The sequence below is a fragment of the Nicotiana tomentosiformis genome, chromosome 9 (genome assembly GCF_000390325.3).
Source record: "Nicotiana tomentosiformis chromosome 9, ASM39032v3, whole genome shotgun sequence".
NCBI classification, from domain to species: Eukaryota; Viridiplantae; Streptophyta; class Magnoliopsida; order Solanales; family Solanaceae; genus Nicotiana; species Nicotiana tomentosiformis.
This window is the reverse complement of record NC_090820.1, coordinates 79,612,159-79,639,071: the sequence shown is the minus strand read 5'-3', so window position 1 is coordinate 79,639,071 and position 26,913 is coordinate 79,612,159. Positions and strand designations below refer to the sequence as shown.

The 26,913-nt window shown below is 37.8% G+C and overlaps 2 protein-coding genes across 2 annotated transcripts; both read right to left on the bottom strand.

Moving 5' to 3' along the window:
* Window positions 1-64: 64 nt before the first annotated feature.
* On the bottom strand, window positions 65-20,772 carry LOC104091524 (protein neprosin-like). The gene is made up of 10 exons (XM_070185170.1): window positions 20,479-20,772; window positions 20,120-20,129; window positions 2,216-2,388; window positions 1,905-1,997; window positions 1,616-1,807; window positions 1,471-1,518; window positions 1,101-1,256; window positions 860-913; window positions 587-727; window positions 65-480 (listed from the first exon to the last, which is right to left on the bottom strand). The coding sequence occupies exons 1-10, from the start codon at window positions 20,770-20,772 to the stop codon at window positions 106-108; spliced, it is 1,536 nt and encodes a 511-aa protein (XP_070041271.1). The 3' UTR covers window positions 65-105.
* Window positions 20,773-25,020: 4,248 nt separating this feature from the next.
* On the bottom strand, window positions 25,021-25,527 carry LOC138899056 (uncharacterized). The gene has a single exon (XM_070185169.1). It carries the CDS (start codon window positions 25,525-25,527, stop codon window positions 25,021-25,023), a length of 507 nt encoding a protein of 168 aa, XP_070041270.1.
* Window positions 25,528-26,913: the final 1,386 nt, after the last annotated feature.

Genomic DNA, 26,913 nt, shown 5'->3' with positions numbered 1-26,913 from the left:
GATATATTGAGATAAATTTATGCATTATAATATCTATAGTAAATTAAATTATAAAGCATGTTAATCTCTTATCAATTCAGTAGTATTTGACATAACTTATTTAGGTTAGACCTCTGTGCTTTCACCAGAGCCCCCATAAAAAACTGAATGCTTAAAACTAGATCCCTCACTTGAAGCATCGACAACCTTGTATAGATCAGGATTGGTCATGTAAGGTATTAAGTTGCCAGCTTCTGTTTCTTGGCCATTGTCATCTATTGTCCCAATATTCCTACAATATGCATCGTAACGTGTGTCTCCAATTGGAAAAAAGCTTGAGCCCATTGGAGGTTCAAGTACCCCAGGTGGACTATATACTACTCCTCCCCATTCAATCGTTGATGCAAAATCATTCAATTCATCAAAAATCTGTTTTGGCCAAAAACCAACTTGTGTTTGATTTCGCGTGAGCAAAAGCCACCAGTTCCCGTTGACAAGGTCCTTTAATTTTCAAAAAAGACAAAAAAGAAAAAATATTTTAGTGTTATACATTAACAGAGTATCAAATAACTCATGAATTACTGAAATAGGTCTGAGACTAATTTACCCGCGTTATGTACATTTTATCTACCCACGCATCCTTACTTCCACGTTGTGTAACAGGAGAGTATACAAAATCTAAAGGTATATCTCTGTTTACAATAACAAATCCAGGACATTGTGTATTAAAACATTGATTTTTTCCTGCCTACAAAAGAAAAGCAACATATACTTTGTTACTGAGATGTCGTGAATATAGATTAATGGAAAGATATATAAGACATGCACATCTTATACAAAAGGTAAGAATAATATTCCAAAAAAGTTATAAATAACTCACTTGAAAATGTGTATATAGCCTACTTCGACCATCTCCATAAAGTGTAGGATCCACCTGCAATAACATTATACAAAAATAATACACAGCTAAAAAGACGATAAAAGCATTTGTAAAGATAGAAAAGAATATGATTGCAGGTTGAGAGTTAGAAAAACTTGTTAATACTCACCAACACATTAGAGGGATTATAAGTAATATAAGGAAAAAATAATGAACTGTTAATAAAAGTCAAGATACATACTCTCCATCCGACTTGTATATTTTCTGGTCCTTTTTGTATTTTCAATCGACAAGCACTATGTTGTTGGCCTTTCACACGGGGAGTATAAATAGCAGTCACCATACCAGCTCCTCCAAACTTGTTGCTTGGATTATTTTCGGTTTGAACAATAGCAAGCTAAATAACAGAAAATATGAGGTCATAGAACGGCTAAAAAAAATCTATTTGTTATCTTGAATTGCCCAACATTTTGTTAAGTTTTGCTTTTCTCTCTCTTTTATCTCTCATTGTCCCCATGATACATCTAGTAAACTTGGTGTATTTGAAGGAATAACACTAAAACAGTAAATTCAAAGAAATAGGACGCAATATTGATTTTATGGATACTTACCTTGTACCCTTTGGAAGGAAAAGTTACTTTATTACTCAAATTGTTTCCCTACATACAGTAAGAATTTTATCATGAGTTAAGTATTGTTATAAGAAGGTATAATAGCCATCGTCATTAATTAATATAGTTAAATTCATAATCTTACATAGGAAAACGAAGTGCTGAAAGAGACATCCTCTGCGGGTGGCATAAGTTTTTGTCTGATAAGGTCATTTTTAGTAGTTCTTCTTATGGGAACTGTTCCTTTTGGACAACCGACTCCTTCTGATCTTCCCATAGGCCAATCAATTATTGATTCGTCAGAATACTCTTTCATTATAGGCAATGTTGGTTTCATCTGTGTGGATGAAAACCTCAAAAGAATATTAATATTAATATATATTATAATATAATTAATTTCAATTTGGACTTAAGAGAATGATGTAGTGACAAACCTGAGGGTGAAATGTGTGATTTTGCAACAATGGATGGTCAAATGCAGGCTGTTGGTAGAAATTCACACAATCGTATATATCACCATATTTCGTCTGTAGACCCAATAGTAAATATACTATGTCATTTATAAATTTTGCTTAGGAAGGTGACCTGATTTCTAAGTCACATTTATATTATAAATGCAATTGATTGATTAGGAGTAGAATATTATTAAAGAGAACATTAATCATTCCATTACTATTGAACAAAATAACAAATAATTGTAACAGAGATTTTCTTTATTTACAGCGCATACCAACAAAAAAAATACCTTGATGGATTTTACAGCTGGCTTGTTTAAAAGCTTTAACTGCTTCTCTAATTCTAAGTCTTCAAGGTAGGATAATTTTGTTCTTCCTTGGACCTCATTGCAGCTCAGAAGAAGAGATATGGCAAGTACTAATATGTAACCTATTGCCCACTGTTGTATCATCATTGTAAAACCTGAAAAACCACATTATTTTAATAATGGCAATTAGATAAGATAATATTACAACGTCCATGAATCGAGTTATAAAGATATTTATTCATGTACCAGAATATAAGTTACTTTGAATACTTAAAGAAGCAAGGTAAAATTTGATTCCTTGCATACAACTAATAATATATTATTATTTATTTCTCTGTAATTCTCACACAGTGGCTATAAACTAAATTATGTATCTTACTTTGTCCCTCTTATTACTATATTCTCATCTTTTCTATTATATCACGAGAATATATGATCGAGTTTGTCCAATTCTTTAACTTTGTGTTTGTGTGCTTATTTATCTCTTGCTAATTAATTTTTTTGAATAGTTATTTCAAAGTAAAAATAGGAAAAACAATGACAAAATAAGACCAGAAAAGATGAAAATAAAGTATCTGCCGTGGTATTATAATATCAATCTATTGATTGAGGTAAACTAGTTTCATATCACTACTTGAATTCAAATATTTTTCGATTTTCCCATGTTTGTTAGGCTTAAATATTTTGGAAAATATTTTATTCATAAACTTATTTTTCTCCAATTGGAGGAAAATATTTTCCTTACCAAGAGAGTATTTTCTTTTCATGATGTTAAAAAAGTATTTTTATTTATTTCAATAAAATAATTACTTTATTTTCATGTCGTAGAAAGAGTACTTTCTTTTTCAACCAAAAAAGAGTATTTTCTTTATAGTTATGGATTTTTTGTGTGAATATTTAGAAGAATAATTAAACCGTTGAACAAAAATAGAGTCCTGAAAATAGAGTCCTGAAAACGTTGGGTTTTTGGGGAGGGGAGTGGGGAGCAAGGAAACATGGAGACTTGGGGAAAGGGGGTGAGGAGAATAAAAATTTATTTTCCTAAAAAATATTTTCTACTCTCTAACGAAACACTAGAAAATATTTTTTGGAAAATGTTTTTCGCTCACCAACCAAATAAGAGAAAATAAGTGATAAAACTACTCATTTTGCATAAAAATATTTTCTATGGAAAATATTTTCCAAACACTTCCAAATGTCAACTTCAACTTCAACGCAAGAAAAAATAATAAAAGGAATACTCACATACCTGACAATTCTCCAAAAGACAAGAACTGCTTCTCTATATTTTTTGGCTAAGCTACTGTTGTTATGCCTTTATTTAAATAGTGCAATATAGCATAGCTTCTGATTATCGTAATATAAAACTATTCCTTAATCATCATTACTTTTTTTCCATTTGAATTATGTTTCTTTGATTTACTAGGTCAAATTGAGAAAATCCATATCTTATTGACCGCGACATTTATGGTATAAAATTATTGTTGTATACTTTCATAAACTCATTATTATTATTATTATTTTCATTTGAATTATGTTTCCTTGATTTACGGTCAAATTGAGAAAATCCATATCATATTGACCGTGACATTAACGGTATAAAATTAATGTTGTATATTTTCAGAAACATAGTAAAAGTAATACCTAACTTCTTAGAAAAATCAAATATAGTCAAAGTGATTTGTTCAACCATTAAATTTAAAGTTGCTTATAGAGTAATGAAATGATTATTTTCCATTTCAGAGGAGAAAATGTACATATCTAATGATAGGTGTTGATAATTTTGTTCTCATATTTTATAGAGTACTCCGTATACTTTTAAAAATATTATTTTACATTTTTACCCAATTTACAAGGATTATATAATTATTTTTTTATAATTTTTAAAGATTTAAAATGAATTTTTCATGCATTATAATTATTAAAATATTTATTAACTATCCCTTCAAATTGTTTAGGGGTGATTTAATTATTCAAATTTATTAATTGTACCCACATGCATATTTCATAATATTTTACTTCATTTTTATATAATATTTGCATTCTTTACATCATTTGTACATCGTTTGGAATAATGGCCAATATTTTCAATAATTGTCTTTATTATGCTAATTTTAGATCAAAATGACTTTTTATATTTTACAATTATAGTCATTTATTTTCAAAACCAACAGTTTTATATTATTTTATAACTATTTTTATAATTTATTTTGTTAAATTTCATTTTATTTTTAAATTCAGTCCAAAATCGGACCAAAAGAGGTCCGAAATGCTATAGCCCACTTCAATTGACCCATCGGAAGCCCAAAACCAAGCGACCCAAGAACATGCACCTGTCTGCGACCCATTATACCTGACCCTAGCACCCTCTAATCTCGGCCATTCATCTCAAATGATCAACGATCCATAATCAACTATCCGCCTTTGCATTCTCTCTATTTCCCTCATCTCTTCACAAAACCCTAGCCGCCTTATCCCCCAAATCCTTTCCGAATCTTGCTATATGATGGAATCCTTTTGTGATTTGCTTGCCTTATTCCCCAATTTTTGCAAGTAGTGCCTTTCAAAAGCAGGCCTGGTTGACTCCGATTTTGTGAAGATCTTGACGATGTTTCGCCTATATACATTGTACAATGAATGATTCTTGCATTCTTGTTCCAATTCATGGTCGTTGGACCCAACTAGGTTTTGAAATTTTGTTTCATCTCTTTTACTGGCTCTGTTACTGATTGCATGTGATCGTTTCCTTCCTTATTTGTGTTTATTTGATTATTTTTCATGTTTTGTCATCCTAATCTTTCACTATATAAACCCCTTCCCCAATTCCCTAAACGGACCTAACTACTATTATTCTCTCACTCTGACTCATTCTATACTATTCTAAAACTCTTGACTATGCCCGATTGAAAATCAAGGCCATCGGAATCCGCTCTATTGACATTCCAGTGCAAGCATTGCTCGAGGCTCGTTTGAAGCTCTAATGAACTTTGACGCACTAGGGGTTTGGGTCTTGTTGCTCTCGATCTTTGCTACTGATACGAGAGTTGTTGCTGGCACTTGGTTTTCTCCTTTATTTGCTTGTTAAATCTGCAAGCAGGTAAGTGTTCAGACCCTCGCAATTTTGTTTCTCCCCTGTTAGTGTTCATGCTTCTGAACATATGTGTTATGTGAACTTTTCTAAACCAATATGAAACTGTGTTGACCTTTCTTTGAATTTCTTCTGCAATCCATCATAAAAACTTGTATATGTTTACATATGTTTATTTAGTGTAGTCAATTTGGACGATTTCAAGCTGGTATGCTTGTTTGAGATTGGGTTTATCTATGCTTGAATTCCTATATTGGCTGTCTAATATTGAATCCTTTCTCATGCCTTACCTTGAACTTTTTGTACTGAAACCCCTTAGGAAATATGTTCCTGCTCAGAATTGCTTTGAGTAGTCTATTCCTGCTGAATCTCTTTATGCATAATTTGCTATTTCTCTGCAAATTAACCCTTGACCATCACATGTGACAATACTATGTAGATGTTTAGCCTAATATGCTCCCTTGCCATTGCTAAACTCTAATGTATGACTATTAAATGTGTTCAACCTGAATTATCTCTGACCATTATGTTTATGTATAGCCGAGTACTTATATTTGTTGCTTGTTATGAGTCCATGCCTTAGATTTTTGTGAGAAACTAATTCATGCCTAGAATTTGTTCAAATAAGTTACTTCCTGTTGAGTCCTTCATCTACAATATGCTACTTTCTTAGAGTCAATTCATGAGAAATCTACATGCCAATACTATCCCAATTAGGCCTTTCTACTGTTTGTAAACTCTAATGTTATGTTATCATTATGTGCTCACGGATTTCTTAAAACTGCTGGGATGAATATATCTAGCCTATTCTTCCTATATGGTAAACTGGATAAGTCCTTATGGTTGTTTGACATGTTACTCTGAAGTTGATATGTTTCACCTACCACGAGTTCTTATACTTTCTCTAAGACTTTGAACCTTTGTGTTATGACTGATATCTGTCTAACACTCAATATGTTAAGTTTCTCATGTTCAAACTAAGTGATTACTTCCCCATGTCAACTACTGTGCCTGTTATTTTACTTGGCTACAAGCTAGCTGGAATAATGTCTTCATTAGGCTCTCATGTTTAAGGCTTTTCGGTATAACTGCTCTTTACCTGTGTTTCGAAATTTTCTTGTTAAGACTCTTAGGTTTAAAGTCTCCTCTAGGTTAATTCTGAACCATGCTTACTTGGAAATTATGCTTAACTTTGGCTTGATATCTCTTAACATGTTTTCTGGAGAATATAATTTGTATCTATCATATGTATACAATGCCTGTTGAGAACTTGTGTAATCCTGCTTGTGTTCCTTTGGTCTGGAAAGCATCTGTTTCTTTTTTAGCTACAACCCTAAGAGCTAAGTGCATAATTGACTTAGCATATAACTTGTCACTTGAATGGTTAATTTGACGGGTAAGCAAGGCATTGGTTTTTGCCTTATTGTCAGGCCAGTTTGGTGCTGGGAGTTGAGGCATATCTATAGCTATCCGGGGTATGGGCATGTTCATAGACATGAGGCCCCAAGTTTGGTCGAAAGCCCAGAATAATCCTTGATTTAATTTGTATCTATGTAGGGCATATAGTTGTCCTAGCTGGACCTATGGTCATTTATTTGAGTTTGTATTATTCTTATCGGTCCTGTAATAATATTTAATGACAAATAATAGGGAATTAGTGAAAGTGGGGGGTTGTGATATTTTAATTCTCGTATTAAAGGGTAGAAAACATGCCTATAGGATCTAAATGCTTCATTCGCTACTTGCTTAACATGCTCTATTTCTACGCGTTATTATACAACATGCCTATAAGATCTCATTTGAGTAATCAAGAACTATTTACATTGATACCTCTTGCAATTGTGTGGCTCACCTAGAAAGCATCGCTATAGGACTAATGAAACAAACCTGCATTTAGAACAGCTTCATTGCCCAAATCCGTTCATCTAGAAACCATGTCTATAGGACTTCAATGTGTTTAATTAAGATTGCTGCTACTGTTGTCCTCATCATACTGCTGCGTAAATAATATGGCTATAGGAATAAAGTAAAACAAGTGTCCATTCCTAATTACTTTGCTATCTGGATATTACTGTGTAGATATAATGCCTATAGGGTTTCGCTGTTCATATAGAAATCATATCTATTGGCTCCAAGACGAATAATTATGAACTTTCAATGACCCCATAGGCCAGTCATAAGTCACCTAGAGATCATGCCTATAAGGTTATAACGAACCATCTGTTAAAATCAGCAGTTTGTAGGATCTTATGTCAACTATTGAATCAATAAACCACAAAGAAAGCATGCCTATAAGTTTTGCGCCATTCAATAGTGCTCCAATTTCATATATGCCTACCTATAGTCGTTAACTTCATAATTTGTAATGCCGTTAGAATAAGCTCATGACTCTTTGTGTGCATCTGTGCCTATGTGTGGAGGTCAATTTGAGCCTTTAATTGATAACTATGTGCAGTCCTAATTGTTTTAATTGTGCGCCTAGTTTTATCATTTTTGAGCATCCTAAGTGAAGTCTAGAACTACCAAAGTAGTAGGTCCAAAGCCTCCTGGAACATCGGTATGGGATGGGTAAAGAACTCATAGGACGCGATTTAGAATTGAACTAGAACTCTTTAGGTAAACAACTTTAAGATAGTAATTGGGTAACATGAGATGATAGTCTGTGCCCGCTGAATAATATGAGAAACCCTTACTTTTAAGAGAGTTGCAAAGTATTATTTATGTTGCACGGGGTCATCCTTTAGGCTAAAAAACTTACCCCCTCCTCCCAATTCGTTATTTTTGGTAGGCTTGTTTGAACCTAGGCCATATCTTGTAATCTTCAAGGATTGTATACCTGTTTATTAATAATAATCTGCTTTCTTTTCTTATGTGCAATTTTTTTGTCTTGTAAACTAGACTCCCTATATTACTTTAACTTATATGATCACATAGTATAATTTTAATTCAATAATCCCACATTGCGTAAAATTTAGCCTGGACGCAAAGTTGTAGACCTTGGAGAGTGCCTAACACCGTTTCTTCAAGGTAATTTGAGCCCTTACCCGATCTTTGTTAACACAAACTAGTTAAAAACATAGTTATTTGCAAATAGGTGCCCTAACACACCATAAAAATATTAGGTAGAGACTCTTCTCTTTTTAATATCCATTTAAAAGAGTTGTCACACGTTAAAACCCGCTTTTGTGAGAAAACAGGGTGCGACAACATGGTGGCTCCGCTGGGGACATACTTACGCTCTTACCATAATGAAATTATCACTTGTGTGGATTGTTGGATTATTTGACTTCTTTCATGTACATCCCCTCCCTATTTCCCTTATTTTCTTTAAATTACTATATTGTATATCTCTCGTCCCTATCTCCCCTATTTGCTTCATTTAATTGCATTCTCGAACATTTTCGTAAGCAATGCTAACTTCTCTCCTTTGAAGACGTATTTTCCCGATGAGGAAGCGTCATTTATAAGGGAAGGCATTGCTGATGCATATGATGGTTGGAGGATGTTTATCGATGGAGCCGTAAACTTGGAGTGGGCATCAGAGCTGTCATGGTATCAAATACTGGTCAACATTACCCGGTATCCACCAAGTTCAGATTCCCATGCACCACCAATATGGTAGAAAAAAAGGCCTGCATCTTGGGACTTAGGTTGGCTGTCCACATGAATATTCTAGAATTTCTAGTAATCATAGATTCATATTTGCTAATATATCATGTACTCAGAGAATGGGCCACCAAAAATGCCAAGATATTGCCATACCTACACTTTGTACAAGACTTGATCAAGAGGTTCAAAAAGATAGAGTTCAAACATGTTTCGAGAGTTCAGAATGAGTTTGCAGATGCGCTGACTGCCTTGACTTCCATGATACAACATCCAAACAAGAACTATATTGATCCCATTCTAATTGAAATCCATAAGCAACCAGGTTATTGCGCTCATGTTGAAGAAGAGTTCGACGAAAATCTATGGTTTCACGATATCAAGGAGTAATTGGAAAAAGAAGAGTACCCAGAAAATGCTACACACATCAAGAAGCGCACGCTTCGAAGATTGGCCAACCATTTCTTTCAGAGCGGAGAAGTTCTGTATAGAAGTACTCCCGATTTGGGTCTGCTACGATTGTTTAATGCCAAGGAGGCATTTAGGTTGCTCGAAGAGATACACGGCAGAACTTGCAGACCTCACATGAATGGGTTTGTTCTAGCCAAGAAGATATTAAGGGCATAGTATTTTTGGATTACTATGGAGACGGACTGCATCAAATATGCATATAAGTGCCTCCAATGCCAGGTGCATGTTGATATGATACAGGTAACACCTAATGAACTCAATGCAACGAGTTCACCATGGTCTTTCTCCGCCTAGGGCATGGATGTCATCGGATTGATTGAACCATCTGCTTCTAACAGACACAAATTCATCTTGGTGGCGATAGATTACTTCACAAACGGGGTTGAACTCGCTTCATATTAAGCTATGACTAACAAGGTTGTAGCAGATTTTGTCCGGGATCATATTGTTTGCTGATTCGTGGTGCCTGAATCAAACGTCACCGACAATTCTACCAATCTCAATAGTGATCTGATAAGAGCCATGTGTGAATTATTCAAAATCAAGCACCGAAACTCTACAACATATAGGCTACAAATGAATGGAGTCGTACAAGCCTCCAAAAAGAATATCAAGAATATATTAAGGAATATGGTGGACAAAAACTAGTAGTGTCATGAGAAGCTACCATTTGTTCTGCTCGGATACTGCATGTAAGGCCCCGTAAAAATTTCCTAATGATTTAAGTTTTTAAAGTGCGCCAACGGTATTTGGGAATAACTTATTTGAGTATTAAAGGAGACCTATGGGATAGAGACACATCATGTTGAATTGATAATATATGTTTAAGGTGTATTGGAACATACTAGGGAGTTTTGTCAATGGCAAGAACTTGTGTGGAACAAGTTGGATACATTAAGCGGAAAGGATGTTTACACTGGCACAAGACCCGATTTCAAATGAATATAACTCCCTCCATATAAAGACTTAGGTGGTGATCTACCGATAATATTAAAGCCCTTTGAGTTTAGTTTCCAACGCATCAAACCTCTCGTCATTTGGATATGTATAGAAAACGTTATGACAATTTTACGGGACATGTATCATATGGGCGCCCAGACTAGGGGCTAAGTCATTTTTTCAAGACTAGGCCTTTCTCTCCACCACCCATCCAACCAAGGCTTCAAATACACATCTAAGGTGAGTTTTTAAGTGTGTTTTTATGATGATTTCACTTATCAATCACAAGTTACAACAAGGTTTTGTATTGGATTCCATAGGATTTCTTCAAAATCTCAAGAACACCCCAAAAGTTGACTTTCAAGATTTGGTCTACAAGAGGTAATTTTTTACCCTTAAACTTACATGCATAGATTGTTAGTGAATAAATGAGCAAGGAATAAGTACTAGCACTTATGAGATGGTGATTGGAAGCCATAAATACTTAAACTAGATTATTGGGTGTGGTAGAGATTGTGTAATGAGTTAATTAGTAAGATTTGGTAGATGTGAGTCCATTGATGATTATAATGGTGCTAAGAAGGTAGTTAGTGGACAAAGGATGTTGTAGTATCTCTTGTTGGTGGTAAGGAGGTATTGTTGGAGGAAGAAACACCATTACTAGAGGTAGTTGAATGCTATGCACTGTAGGTGTTTGATAAAATGCCAAAATGACCAAAACCTGGAAATATTTACTAATATCGGTCCAATTGAATTATGTTGATGTAGATTGAATTTGTAAGAGTAGTTGGTGGTTTTAATATCGCTAAAGAGCTCCATCAAGGTATGTTGGCTAAACTTTCTCTCTTAGAATCGAATTCCATAATGTTCCCGTCAGTTTTAATGTATGGGTTGCGTATTAAAATGTTGTGGCTTTGAATCGTATTTCAAATAAAAGCTAGTATGCCAAATCGTGTGAGGAAATCTCAATATTCTTAAGACTCTTAATTGCTCATATGTGTACCTAAAAGTCTTGATTGGAAATGCCTTACTATTCATAACCTATAAAGGTGGTCAGAAACGAAATAATTGAATTGGGGATATAGAGTGTGGCCAACGTGCCGAGAATTTAAGTTATGACTATTCCTAGTAGTGCAAATGATTTGAGAGAATGCGCTAAAGAATATGAAATAAGACTCGACTCAATTGTGTTAAAAGTGATTTGGAAAATAGAATTTGCCTAAGAACTTTTGTACTCAATTCATGCCCATTAGTGGCTGTTTTAACTAATGCTTTGCTTTATAAATATATCCAGTGTGATTCGAGTTCTATATACTCATGTGTTGAAATTGTACTTTGTCATTTCTGGGGAAGAGTATTGCAAGAGTAAACAGTGTATTGATTGTTTATGATTTTTCATGTGTGTTTCTATTGTTGGTTGGTATGCCTCATTCTTTGGGAAGAGACCATTTGAGTTTGAAGTTTCCATTTCAAATGGATTTAAAGTATATGATTCTGAAATTTTCTATATGTTGATATTTGATGGTGATCTTTGAAATTGAAAGGGGTAAAAGTGTGCAATATGAAATACGGCCATCGTTCCATGAATAAAGAATCTTGTGAATAACTAAATGAGCCATTGAAATATTGTCGTTGTGAATGACTGGAAATACTAATGAGAATTTATACAATGTGAAAAATGTTAAGGTGAGTACAATTGTATTTATGTTACCTCTGTGTACAAATCAAAAAAATATTTTTTTGGGAGCATCATTAGCAAAACCGAGGTAGGGTGGGTCATAAGGCCCACACCTGAAACTACACGTGTCGGTGTAGGGGTGGATTGGGATTATTCCCCTTATTTGGGATGAAATTGGATCCTTTGGGAAATTATGATATTATTCCCCTTAATTGGGATGAAACTGGAACCTTTGTGGATTGGAAAAGTCAACCCACATGGCATATGTGGGAAGGTGACCTAGCTGATTTGGTGGAGATCAGACGTCATATTGCGCATATGGTGGTACTACTCTTGATAACAACTTTCTTTCGCATCACATGTCAAACAACATTTTTTGTGGGGAGATGGCCTAGCCGATCGGGCATGTGTCGCACCCCTTCTTTCTCGCAAAATCAGGTTTCGACACGTGACAACTCTTTTAAAGGAAGGTGTTAAAAAAGAGAGTCGCCACTTAACGGGTTTGAGGTGCGTTAGGGCACCTATTTGCAAATAACTCTGGTTTAACCAGTTTGCATCACCAAAGATCGGGTAAGGGCTCAAATTACTTCGAGGAGAAGTTGTTAGGCATTCCTTGAGGTCCACAACTGCGGGTCCCGGCCGAACTCGAATTATATGAATTAGTCAAAAACAAGAGGGAAAGACAAGAAGTTTGGGCAATTATTATCAAAAGTATACAAATAAACACAAATAATTGACTTTAAGACAAGATGGGGGGTCCTAAGTTTTTTAGCCTAAAGGATCACCCCGTGCAACATAAATAATACTTCGTAACTCCCTCTAGGTGGGGTGTTACTCGTATTATTCAGCGGGTACAGACTATCATCTCCTACTACCCGATTACTATCTTTAAGTTTTTACCTAAAGCGTGCTAGTTGATTCTAAACCGTGCCTTATGCGTGCACTACCCGTCCCATGCCTATGGTCCATGAGACGTTTGGACCTTTATTTTGGTTGTTCTAGACTTAACTTAGGTTTCTCAAAATGATAAAACTAGGTGACATACAAAACAATTTGGACTTCATGCGAAGGCAATTAAGGGCTCAAATTAGCCTCTTCACTTAGACAACAAATGCACGCAAACAAATTAGGCGATTGACAATTTCAGAATTGAGACAAGTTAAAGCCATTAAGCCCTATAGACATGGTTTCTATATGACCTTGGGATTCAAGCGTGCAGGCAGTTTCAGAGCAAGATGCCATTTTAGAATGACTTCTAAGTGATTACGCAGTTGCCTACTGATTATAGGTTATAAGAGGTTAAACCTATAGGCATGATATCTTGGTGATTTATGCAGTAATTAGCAATGATAATTGAAGGAGAATATTCAGAACTGCTTAGTTGGATCCTATAAGCATGCTTTCTAATAGTGACAATGACACAGTGTTGAAAGTTCAACATCAGCACTCAAAGGAAACGAGCAAGAAAATCGATAATTAAGACTAATTTTAGATCCTACATGCATGATTTCTATAGTCACAATAAAGGCTGATTTTAGATCCTATAGACATGATTTCTATAATCAATAATTAAGACTGATTTTAGATCCTATAGGCATGATTTCTATAATCAATAATTAAGACATATAGGCAGGATTTTTAAATTGCAGATTAGGTAGCATGTAAATTAACAGAATCCTATAGTGCCTAAAGAGTATGCTGTAATGCACATAGTAGCAGAACATATTTGAGCAATTTGAGTATGCTGTAATGCACACATGATTTTTAATTGAGTAAGTGGAAGTAAAATATGTCAAACAAATTAAATACCTATAGGTAGGTTATCTAACTCACACAGTAGCAGAACATATTTGAGCAAAGTAAACACCTATAGGCAGGTCATCTAACACACGGAATAACAGAACAAAGTAAAACAGCTATAGGCAGGATTTCTACCCATTTCAATGTAAGTATTAAGATAAACCCCTTTTTCTCAATTTTACTAACACCCCAATTGTTATTACAATATTATTACAGGCCCAATGAGTGAAATAAATTACAGAATTATAGAATAGCTATAATGGGCCTACAGCAGGCCCAAAATATACCCAACCTGGCCAGGCCTTCGTTCTCATGTCCATACAGTTTCTCAACAACCCAGAACCAATCTTCATTTTACACAGAACAGACCACATCCAGCAACCATAGTCTGAACAAAAGTTCCAAAAGTATAACTGTTTACACAAATCAACTGGTTTAATGCAGTGGGTGAGAATAGGGGCGGAGTTTGAGCAATTAGGGAAAAGTGGCAGAGAAACCTAGACCCTAGTGTGTCAGAGTTCCCAAGGGCTTCAAGAACCTAGGGTAGTGCTCACACTAGGGAGGTTGATAGAGGAGACTTAGGGAAGGGCTTTGGCCTTCAGCCAGCCCCAGAGTTAGCCAAGAAATAACCCATAAAAAATAGTAGTAGGGTAATAGGTTTTGAAAGCATTTGCTAGCTTGTAAGATAATCACATAATGAATTCATAAGAAAAACAAATTAACACACTGAACAGGGTGGCTTATGACAAGGAACAAGGAGCATGGGATGACAAGTTAACATGCACTCGTATTAGGCTATTGCAACTGAATTAAGACTAAAGTGGTCAAATCATGCTAACTTAGGTTTAAACAGCATTACACAAATAGGATCATGTATCATGGAGGGTACTAAATCAAAAGAGATTAGTTTCAAAAGATCACAAGTCATTAAGGGTATAGGTTGGACATAACAGAAGTTCATAGGGTGATAACCATAGTCATAAGAGCATACAACATTCAGATTAAAGGTATATTAAACAAGTTAGAGAATACTAATAATACCAATTAGTCGATAGAAGTTCAGAATTAGGAAGGGAACATGGCTTAAACCATATAGTCAAACATATCATTCTAGTCATCATGAATTAAACTAAGCATGCTTCATTGTGTCTAAATTAATTAGGCTAAGTGCAGAACATCATTAAGCTAGTAAGCAGAATTAGGCAGAAAAGAGTCAACGAGATGCATTGGATTATCCAGTTTCAGAGAACATGCTTAACATAATAGAGTAAACATTGCAAAGGTTTAGAAACTAACCAGTGATTATTCGATAAACAAGAAAAGATTGCAGAAATGACCCAGAATCCTAAAGGTGTCAAGTTCCAAGGGTTTCAAGAACCCAGGCAGTGCTCACACCCAAGAGAGGTCAAAAGAGTAGAAATCCGGTGGCCTTGGCTTTCAGCCGGCCAAGAGCCAAACAAAATAGAATAGTGAACAAATATAGAGTAGAAAGCTTCAGTTTTTAGTGAGAAAATAGTGATTCCCCAAAATTCCCCCCATAAAAGGGAAGGGGGATCAGTTTATATAGCAGTAGAACAAGCACATAAATAGGGAAATATAAACAATCCGACCATAAAAGGAAAGAAACACGTAAATTGATTAAAAATCAAATTAGGAGAGTAAACTAGTAAACCCTAATTTTAGGAAAAAAGACAAATATTAATAGATTATTCAAAAATGAAGTAGCACAAGATGAATAGAGACACAAATAGTACTAAAATCAGAGAATCGAACTAATTTAAGAAAAATCTGAAAACCCTAATTTTAGGGTAAGACAAATATTAACAGAAATAAAAATGAAAACATGCCATAGTAGAATATCGGGTGAATATGGACATAATAATACCTAAAATCAGAGTATCGAACCTATCATGGTTCGATTAAAAGAGATCTGAAACCCCTAATTTTTAGGGTAAGTAAGAATCAATAGAGATACACAGAGATTCATACCCATAATAGAACAAGAATGAACATAGACGGAATAGCAGAAAGGTCAAGAAGTTGAACCGACTTTTGTTCGATTCTGATGAGATCCGCTTACCATGTTTAGGCAAGTGGTATAGAGAAGGATCCAGTACCAGCGAAGAGTCGTATATGGCAAGAAAGGGTCGTATAATCCCATGTCTAGTGGGATTAGGAGAGATTTTAGGGGAGACAATGCTAGGGCTCTTAGGAGGGAGAAAGGAGGTAGGATTTGAGGGTAATGGACGGTAGGAAGTGATTTGGGTTAGGGGGTTTGGGTGGTAATTAAAAGGGAGGGTGTAATCTGGGCCGTTGATCTCAGAGATCAACGGCCACGATTTAAAAGCGGTCTTGGGTAGGGTGGTTAAACGGGTCGCGACCAGGTTTAGGTGATTGGGTTAATTTTGTTTGAGCTGGGGTATTTGGGCCAGTGTATTAGGTACTTTGGGACATTGTTTGGTCCGAAAATACGTAAGGTTTGGGCCAGATTTTGAATACCCAATGTATAATAAATAAATAATTTATAAAAGTAATTAATAAATATCAAAAATATCATTTGTGCACTAAAGTGATTAAAAATAACTACTTAACATTATAAAAAATATAAAAAGTCATTTTCTGCATAAAGAATGTAATTATATATGCATGTGGGCTCTTATTGCAAAATGTGCAATTTAGTCGTAAAAATGCAAATGTAGTTATAAGAAATGCACTAAAAAATATTTAAAGCCTAATGCTGGTATAAATGATAAGTTTAGATGATTAAATCATAATAAAATAATTTTTAGGATGATTATTGGATATTTATACAGTAGAAATGCAGAAACAAATTTGTTTAAAGTCTTTAAAAATCATGGAAAACTATGAAAAATACTTGTGTATGCTTATAAATCAAATGATGATGCATATGCACTATTTTGAAAGTATATATATATATATATATATATATATTTAAAATATGATATAAAATACGCGAATATGAGGAAAAAATTGTGCCCTCTTTACCCGGGAATGATGAAAGAGTTGTCGGGTAAAGAAATGATGACCGATTTTGACCGAATGGGGTGATTTTGAAAAAATATAGGCCGAACCCTGGTTTCTGAGTTGCCTACATATCCCTAGTTTTACAGGAATCAGGCTATGTGTAGTTCTGGATCCAACGGTGGAATAAACCGATAGAGTTATGTAGGAATGGACAAGGTTTTCTGGACAGGATGATATCAGATGGGAACGGGTAACAGACGGTGGTTGGTTACGTTTTAAATAATTGCAAGATATGAACATTGAACGGAAACCAGAGCGAAGATTGCTCCTGTTAGGAGAACGGTTACTTCCTGGATTACCTGCAAAACTTAAAACACAATGCATGCAAGTATATATGGATTATTGCGAGAATTTAAACATGATGCAAATTCCCTTTGGATCATGAAAGTTGTCTTTGGACGAAGGGGATGGTGTCCTTAGACCATGATGTCCCGGGCCATGAATCGTGAGATAGGGGATTCGCAGGCCATGAAATGATGTTCTCGGGCTATGAGGATAGTTCCTCTGAACTATGACACCTTTGAATAATGATGTGCAATATAGAGATCCTCAGGACATGGCATGGTGTCTTCCGGCTATAAGGATGATGCCCTCGGACTATGACGCCTTTGGACAGAATGGCGATATTTCAGCCCATGAAATGCAAAGACATGATGCAAAACGAAACAAGACAGATATTGGTTTCGTGTAAGATCGAGGGCAGAGCTTAGCCCCGAGGTAGAGAATAATGCAAGGTTTCGAATAGCATAGCATTTGTGGTTATGCAAGGAGAGAAAATGTTTAGTCTCATGCAGGAATGGAGACAATGCTTAGTCTCGTGCAAAGGGAAGGCAGTGCTTAGCCTTATGCAATTAAGGAGGCAGGGCTTAGCCTCATGCAAAGATTGGAGACAGTGCTTAGTCTCATGCAATAAAAGGAAGTGCTTAGCCTTATGCAATTAAGAAGGCAGGGCTTAGCCTCATGCAATGGAAGGCAGTACTTAGCCTTATGCAATTGAGGAGGTAGAGCTTAGCCTCAAGCAAAGATTGGAGATAGTGTTTAGTCTCATGCAATGGAAGCCAGTGCTTAGCCTTATGCAATTAAGGAGGCAGGGCCTAGCCTCCTGCAATGAAAGGTAGTGCTTAGCCTTATGCAATTGAGGAGGCAGGGCTTAGCCTCATGCAAAGATTGGAGACAGTGCTTAGCCTTATGCAATTAAGGAGGCAGGGCTTAGCCTCATGCAATAGAAGGCAGTGCTTAGCCTTATGCAATTGAGGAGGCAGGGCTTCTCATGCAAAGATTGGAGACAGTGCTTAGTCTCATGCAATGGAAGGCGGTGCTTAGCCTTATGCAATAATGGAGGAAGGGCTTAGCCTCATGCAATGAAAGGCAGTGCTTAGCCTTATGCAATTGAGGAGCCAGGGCTTAGACGCATGCAAAGATTGGAGATAGTGCTTAGCCTTATGAAATTAAGGAGGCAGGGCTTAGCCTCATGCAAGATGGAGACAATGTTTAGTCTCATGCAGGGGAAGGCAATGCTTAGCCTTATAAAATTTAGGAGGCATGGCATAGCCTCATGCAAAATAGAGACTATGCTTAGTGTCATGCAGGGGAAGGCAGTGCTTAGCCTTATGCAATTGAGGAGGCAAGGCTTAGCCTCATGAAAAACGGAGACAATGCTTAGTCTCATGCAAGGGAAGGCATTGCTTAGCCTTATGCAATTGAGTAGGCAGGGCTTAGACTCATGCAAGATGGAGACAATGCTTAGTCTCTTGCAATGAATAGATAATAAGTAGTAGTAGAGTATTTCTTAGCTGGAAATGTGTTTGCGTTTGGCAACTTTGTCGTTATGAAGATAGTGATCCTGAGATGTGCACGTATTTGCGAATATTCTTTGTTCCTTCATCCAAAGGGAAATCGTGAGTTCTACGGGGAAGGTTGGTTCGTGCCTTCGCCTGCTTGCTTTGCCTTGCTCTGCATAGGAATCCTACTCGAGTTACCATGGGCAGCATCTGGCTGTTTCATAAAATAACGTTTTCGACAAATCTGCGTGCATATGATGAATGTGGTTATTTAAAATACACTAGTATGCAATATCGGATAAATTAGATGAACCAATGACTGTGACACTTTTAGAGGCATTGCGACTTCCTCAGAATTTTGAGGGTCCTCCTCAAAATTCTGCCCCAGTTTGATCGTTCTGCATATGATGACGTTGACTGGACTTGCTCCGGAATTTTGAGGGTCCTCCTCAAAATTCTGCCCCAGTTTCTGGTTGTGGGGAAAATAAAAATTTATTGAATTGTGACCAAACCCACATGGCTACCTACGTATCCCCTCTTAAACGACAATCAGGTCGAGCGTAGTTGAATTACATCAGATGAAGAAATGCGAACATTCTAAACGTAATATCTTTTGACTGCGACTTAATTGATAGGCTTTGGCCAAACCTCTCCGTCCATTTCTGCGAGTATGAGTGATCCTCCTGTTAGTACTCTGTGAACCATGTAGGGCCCTTGCCAATTGGGCAAAAATTTCCCTTTGGCTTCATCTTGATGCGGGAAGATCCGCTTCAGTACTAGCTACCCCGGTGCCACTGTATTCATTATTTTCGCGTCAATGAGAGCTAATTGTTCATAGCGGCTTCTTATCCATTCTGCATCACTGAGTTGAGCTTCTTGTATAATTCTTGAAGAAGTAATTCAACCTCGGCAGGAATGACAGCTTCGGTACCGTAGACCAGCAAATAGGGAGTTTCCCCGGTTGATGTGCGGACTGTGGTACGGTACCCCAATAAGGCAAATGGTAACTTCTCGTGCCATTTCTTGTGGTTGTCTACCATCTTCCTCAGTATTTTCTTGATATTCTTATTTGCGGCCTCCACGGCTCCATTCATTTGAGGCATGTATGCTATGGAATTCTTGTGCTTGATTTTGAAGGACTCGCACATAGATTTCATTAGGTCACTGTGGAGATTGGCGGAGTTGTCTGTGATGATGGACTATGGAACCCCGAATCGGCAAACAATACGATCTCTGACAAAATCTGCAACGACTTTCTTGGTTACAGCTTTGTAGGATGCAGCTTCGACCCATTTTATGAAGTATTCTATGGCCACTAAAATGAACCTATGCCCGCTTAAAGCGGCGGGCTCGATTAGTCCAATGACGTCCATTCCCAAGCGACAAAAGGCCAAGGTGCACTCAGTGTATTGAGTTCATTTGGCGGCACCCATATCATATCTGTTTGTATTTGGCACTGATGACATTTCTGGACATACCTGATGCAGTCTGTTTCCATAGTCATCCAAAAATAACCTGCCCTCAGTATCTTCTTGGCTAAAATGAAACCATTCATGTGTGGTCCGCAAGTTCCAGAGTGCATCTCTTCGAGCAGTTTGGAAGCTTCCTTGGCATCAACACACCGTAATAACCCTAGATCTGGAGTCCTTCTGTATAGAATTCCTCCACTTTGGAAGAAATGGTTGGACAATCTTCGGAGCATGCATTTTTTAGTATGATTTGCATACTACGGGTACTCTCCTTTTGCCAAGTACTCCTTGATATCATGGAACCATGGATTCCCGTCTCCTTTTTCTTCAACATGAGCGTAGTAAGCTGGCTGATTATGAATACTTACCGGAATGGTGTCGATGAAATTCTTGTGCGGATGCTGTATCATGGAGGACAAAGTGGCCAATGCGTCTGCGAACTCATTCTGGATTCTCGGGACATGTCTAATCTCTATCTTAGTGAACCTCTTCATCATCTCTTGCACATGATATAGATATGGTAATATCTTTGTATTCTTTGTAGACCATTCTCCCTGCACCTGATGTATCAGATGATCTGAATCACCAATTACCAGTAATTCCTGGATATTCATGTCAACGGCCAAATTGAGCCCTAATATGCAAGCCTCATATTCTTCCATATTATTGGTGCACGGAAATCTGAATTTCGATACCGGATAATGTTGACCTATTTCTGACACCAAAACGGCTCCAATAACCACTCCTTAGAATTTTGTGGCTCAATCGAAAAACATTCTCCATCCGTCGTAGGCTTCATCGATATCTTCTCCTACGAATGATACTTGTTCATCAGGAAAATACATTTTTAGTGGTTCATATTCTCCTCCTACAGGATTTTGCGCAAGATGATCTGCTAATGCTTGTCCCTTAACCTACTTATGAGTCACAAAGATGAGGTCGAATTCACTCAACAATATCTGCCATTTTGCCAGGTTCCCTGTAGGCATGGGTTTCTGGAAGATGTACTTCAGAGGATCCATCCTTGATATGAGATATGTGGTATAGGCACAGAAGTAGTGCCTCAGTGTCTGGGCTATCCAGGTAAAAGCACAGCAGGTGCATTCCAGCAAAGAATACTGTGCTTCGTAGGGTGTGAACTTCTTACTCAGATAGTATATGGCCTGTTCTTTCCTTCCCGTCTCATCGTGTTGTCCCAAGACACAACCGAAAGCCCCATCTAATACGGAGAGATAGAGTAGTAGTGGTCTACCAGGTTCTGGCGGGACCAGGACTGGTGGTATGGACAAATATTCTTTGATTCTATCAAAATCTTTCTGGAAGTCTTCAGTCCAACTGGTTGCAGCATCCTTCTTTAACATTTTGAAAATCGGCTCACAGATCATGGTTGATTGTGCTATGAAGCGGCTGATGTAATTAAGACATCCTAAGAAGCTCATCACGTCTTTCTTGTTCTTTGGAGGTGGCAAATCCTGGATAGCCTTGACCTTTGATGGGTCTAGCTCAGTTCCTCGGAGGCTGATGATTAATTCTAATAATTTTCCTATGGGGACCCAGAAGGCACATTTTGCGGGATTCAATTTCAAATTGTACCTCTGAAGCCGATCAAAGAATTTCCTCAAGTCTACTATGTGATCTGTACGTTTCTTGGATTTGATGATGACGTCATCCACATATACCTCTATCTCCTTGTGTATCATGTCATGGAAAATAGTTCTCATGGCCCTCATATAAGTGGCCCCAGTATTCTTCAGACCAAACGACATCATTTTATAGTAGTACACCCCCCACAGTGTAATAAAAGCTGTCTTTTCGGCATCCTCTTCAACCATCCATATCTGATGATATCTCGCAAAGCAATCCACAAAGGATTGGAGTTCATGCTTGGCGAAGTTGTCGATCAGTATGTGTATGTTGGGTAATGGGAAATCATCTTTGGGACTTGCTTTGTTTAGCTTCTGATAATCGATGCATACTCTGACTTTCCCATCCTTCTTTGGAACTGGCACGATGTTAGCCAACCAAGTTGGATATTCAACCACTATGAGAACCTTAATTTTGATCTGCTTGTTGACTTCTTCTTTGATTTTCAAACTCATATCTGGCTTTAACTTTATGAGCTTCTACTTTACCGGCTGACACATTGGGTTGGTAGGTAGTTTATGAGCCACTATGGACGTTCTCAAACCGGTCATATCATCATAGGACCATGCAAAGATATCTTCATACTTCTTCAAGAACCGTGCATACTCTGCCTTCTCTGATGGTGATAGGTGGATGCTTACACGTGTTTCCTTGACTATTTCAGAGTCTCCTAGATTAACTGTTTCAGTCTCATCCAAATTGGACTTAGGCTTGTTTTCAAAGTTTTCCACTTCTCTGACAATTTCCTCGGGTATTATATCCTCTACCAGATCCTCTGAATCATTATCCTTATGTTGCATTGTCTCACTACATGTCACTGTTGTAAGTTCATCTAGATAGGTAATAATAATGTTGTAGAGAAAAAAAGTAAAGAATAATAATAAGTACTAAAAATAACAATGCATTAGATAAATTTTGAAAACATCAAACAAGTAAGGCTCGATAACCCGAGCAATTATTTCAAAACAAAACATGCTTTAAACAAAATACTGAAAATGTCTTAAATGCTCATAAAAAATTTGCTTTTAAAATAAATAATGCTAATTGCTAGGCTACCCAGGAACTTGACGGGCCCTTGATGGTGCAGCAGTCTAGTTCTTGAGAATAGCTCCCTTCTCCATGGTCTGAATAATAAGGCCTTCCTCCTCCTCCTCCTCAACTATCGCACTGCAATCCATGTCTTCATCATCCAAAAATGGATTCCTTGTACCAGCTAGAACTTCATCTTCTTCGGACTGCCACATTATGTCAGCTTGATGAAATGACTAGCTCAAGTGTGGTACTAGTTGCTCTAGAAGGTAATAAAGACCACGCCATGGTGGCGACCAATTTTGATACTCATGCCAGGTGTATTCATACCCAAACCCCAAAGTTGTGTCGTGACGCTTTAGCTGTATTAATTTGGTGATCCCCTGGAGATTCTTACAGAGACCTTTGCCAGGCTCATACCCTATCCATGCCAATATGCCTTCTATCTTACTTCTCTACCATTTGTCCTTTTTAATTGCGCTGACGCGCTCGATGCGATGGTATGTTTCTCCACCCAACTTCCTTCTATTCTCGGAACAGTTTGACTGGTGTAAATGGGATTACTTCCATCCCCATGGATGATCACTTCCTGATGGTTCCACTCAAACTTCACGACCTGATGTAGAGTAGAAGCTACGGCCCCAGCTACATGTATCCAAGGTCGTCCCAACAATAGGTCGTAGGTAGAAGATATGTCCAACACTTAAAAGTCAACATTAAAATAAGGTTGGGCCCATCTGTAGGTTGAGCTTGGTTTCCCAAAATTGTGTCCCTTTGAGACCCATCAAATGCTTCACATTCATATTTTCTGCTCGTATCTCGTGCAGGCCTTTACCTAATCTTTTCAGAGTAGTTAATGGACATATGTTAAGACTCGAACCCCCATCTATCAGGACTCTGGCAATGAACTTATCCTCAAACTGCATTGTGATATGCAGTGCCCTGTTGTGACTTAGTCCTTCTAGTGGTAGCTTGTCTTCATGAAAAGTGATCTTGTGGCTTTCTAACACCTGTCCTACCATATTAGCCATCTCCCCACTGGTAATGTTATTGGGTACATAGGCTTCGTTCAACACCTTCATCAAGGCATTCCTATATGCCTCAGAGTTTTGCAGTAGTGATAAAATTGATAATTGAGCAGGGGTTTTGTTCAGATGATCAACCACAAAATACTCTCTTGCCTGCACCTTTCTCCAAAGATCATCTAGACCAGTCTCACTGATAGGCGGTTTAGAGGCCGCTTCTTTGTTCGTTCCTTCCAAATGCTCTGGTGTATAAATTCTACTAGTTTTGGTCAGGCCTAACGCTGCACCTGTTTCTTCCATTTTTTCCTTTCCTTTCCTCCCTGCTTCCGCAACATAATCCCATGGTATAGCATTAGACTTATAAGACGGTGTAGGTGCTACCATCACGTTGAAGGGTGTTGTTATTTCAACCTCAAACGGAGTTGGTGCAACTACCTAAACTTCAATTGGTGCCTGAGTTTGTACCATGATAGGTGTGAGAGTGACTGGAGATGTTTCAGGATTATCCCCTTCCGAGTCCCATTCTTCATCGGTCTCTATCATGTTTACCCCTCCGCCCCTGTGATCCAGGAGAGGATTGTTACGGACATTGGGTGCAACCTCCTTTGCCTGTATGACTTTGGTGTCAATTAATGTCTGAATCTCATCCTTCAAAGTACGATACTCATCAATAGTATGACCTTTCATGCCTGAGTGATAGGCACATGTCTTATTTGGATTAATCCACTGGGAAGAGTTTTCCATAGCAACAACGGGAATGGGAGTGATATAACCGGCAACATTCAGTCTCTCGTACAATTGGTCTATAGGTTCAGCAATTGGAATGTATTGTCTGGGTGGTCTATGGTCGAAATTTGGTCTAGGTTTTTGGTAGTTTTGGCGGGTTGGTGGTGAGTGGTAGTACGCTGCTTGGGTGTTATAGGTATTGTAAGTGGTGGCAGGTTGTTGGTATCTGCGAGGTGAAGGCTGATATATGGGTGGAGGTGTTTGGTTTGTGAGAGGAGACTTCGGACCTTGGGCTACCATTACTGCACCTACTTCTTTCTTCTTGGAGATACCTCCTGACTGCATGGCCTTATTTGTGGCTTGAAGTGCCTCAATATTTGTCATTGTTCAGCTTTTGATCCCTTCTTCTATTCTCTCTCCCAACTTGATGATATCAGAAAATTTATGATTTTCAATAACCATCAATCTTTTGTAGTATTGCGGATCCTAAGCTCTGAAGAAGAACTTATTCATCTGTTCTTCTTCCATCGCTGGCCTTACTTTTGCAGCTTCAGATCTCCACCGAGTAGCATACTCGCAAAAAGTTTCCATTGGCTTCTTCTTGAGATTGTGAATGTAGAAAACGTCTGGTGCATTTTCTGTGTTAAACCTGAACTGATCCATGAAATCTGATACCATGCTTACCCAATTAACCCATTTCTTTGGGTTCTGACTGATGTACCAAGACAGAGCGTCTCCAATGAGGCTTCTCATGAACAGCTTCATGCAGATTCTTTCATCCCTGCCAACTCCTACAAGCTTGTCACAATATGTTCTCAAGTGCACCTTCAGATCACTAATTCCGTCAAACATTTTGAACTTAGGAGGTTTGTAACCCTTTGGCAGTTCTACATCTGGCTGAATACACAAATCTTCATAATTCAAACCCTCAATGCCTTTGCCCCCTTCGACACTTTGAACCCTGCCGGTATGTTTCTTGAGTTCCTCTGCCATGTTCTTGATGAGCAGGTCCTTCTCGGCGGATTCAAGTATGTATAGGGTCTGTTGTGGGGTATAGGGGTAAGGTTTCCACATATATGGGATTGCTTTGGTGGACTCCGGGAATCTGGGTGTAATGGTGGTCATTGGTTGAGTTTTGCGGGTCATGAGTAGGCTGTGGTGCATTCTGAGAAGTGTGGTAGGTGGTATTTGTGGGTATTGGATCTGATGATGATGATGCTATAGAGGAGTTGGTACTGGTGGAGGATTTAAATTTTGGGAGGCGTGGCATATTGGTGAGGTGCGGGAGGATTTTGCGGGTACTGGTTTTGTGTGTTTTGAGGAGGTGTTGGATTTTGGGCATTTTGTTGGCTGATGCCGGGAACATTCAGGGTAAGGGAAAGGTTTGCCAAGTTACGGACCTGCTCAAGTTCCCCTTGTAACTCCAACATTTGCGTTATTACAACCAAAGTCTAAAACGAATTTAGAAAGCAAGTAAAACATCATTCCTAATCTATTTGGTCCCAGAGGGACCTTCTCCATGCTTGGCCTTCTTGGCTCCATCAATCGGATTCCCCAGGTCGCACACGTCCAACAACAGATATGCCCTTGCTAAATTCCCTCCTTCGTTGCCCTCTGTATTCTGACAGTTTGAGACCCTTTTCCTCATCTTCCCCTCAAGTTCCATCAAACCCTGCTCCAAATACTCTAACCTTTCTGTTGATTTAGTAGCGATTACCCTCCATTCATTGATGGCTTCCATGTCCACTTTATGTTGTTCCAAATGCCTGGCCTCAGATTCAAAGACCCTTTTGCGCAACCTCATGTATTTGACTTGTGCTTAGCAGCGTCATCTATGACCCTATTTCTCAAATCAACCCCTGGCTTGACCTCTCCTGCTATGTCATCGACCAACCATGATGGGTAGAACTACATATGGCTGGCATGATACATGTCTGGATCGATGGTATCTTTCTCCTCAATAATCTTTTGATGCCACATGTGTTGTACCTCGAACTTGAATGGAATGACATTCCCTTGGAAGTTTGCTTCGTAATGAACCATTTTGGAAACTCGTGGTATAACCTATTTTCTCCCAGCCTGCCTCATGACTCTGATAGGAGCATAAGGATAGATTCCCCTTAATACGATTAACACTAGATGAGGAACATCTCTCGCCTTATGATAAATTCACTGCTAGGGAACCACTCGAACATCCAATGTACCTTGTCATCAGTCAAATTGCTAAAGAAATGTACCCAGCTCACAGTGTTTCCCGGTTGTGCAGATTTGTCTGGGATAAAAGTCATTCTCTTCGGATGGTGATAAGCTATGTGGTCATTCAATGGTCGTCGCGGAAATTCTTGACGGTATTGTCCTCTCTGAAGGTGTTCCAACAAC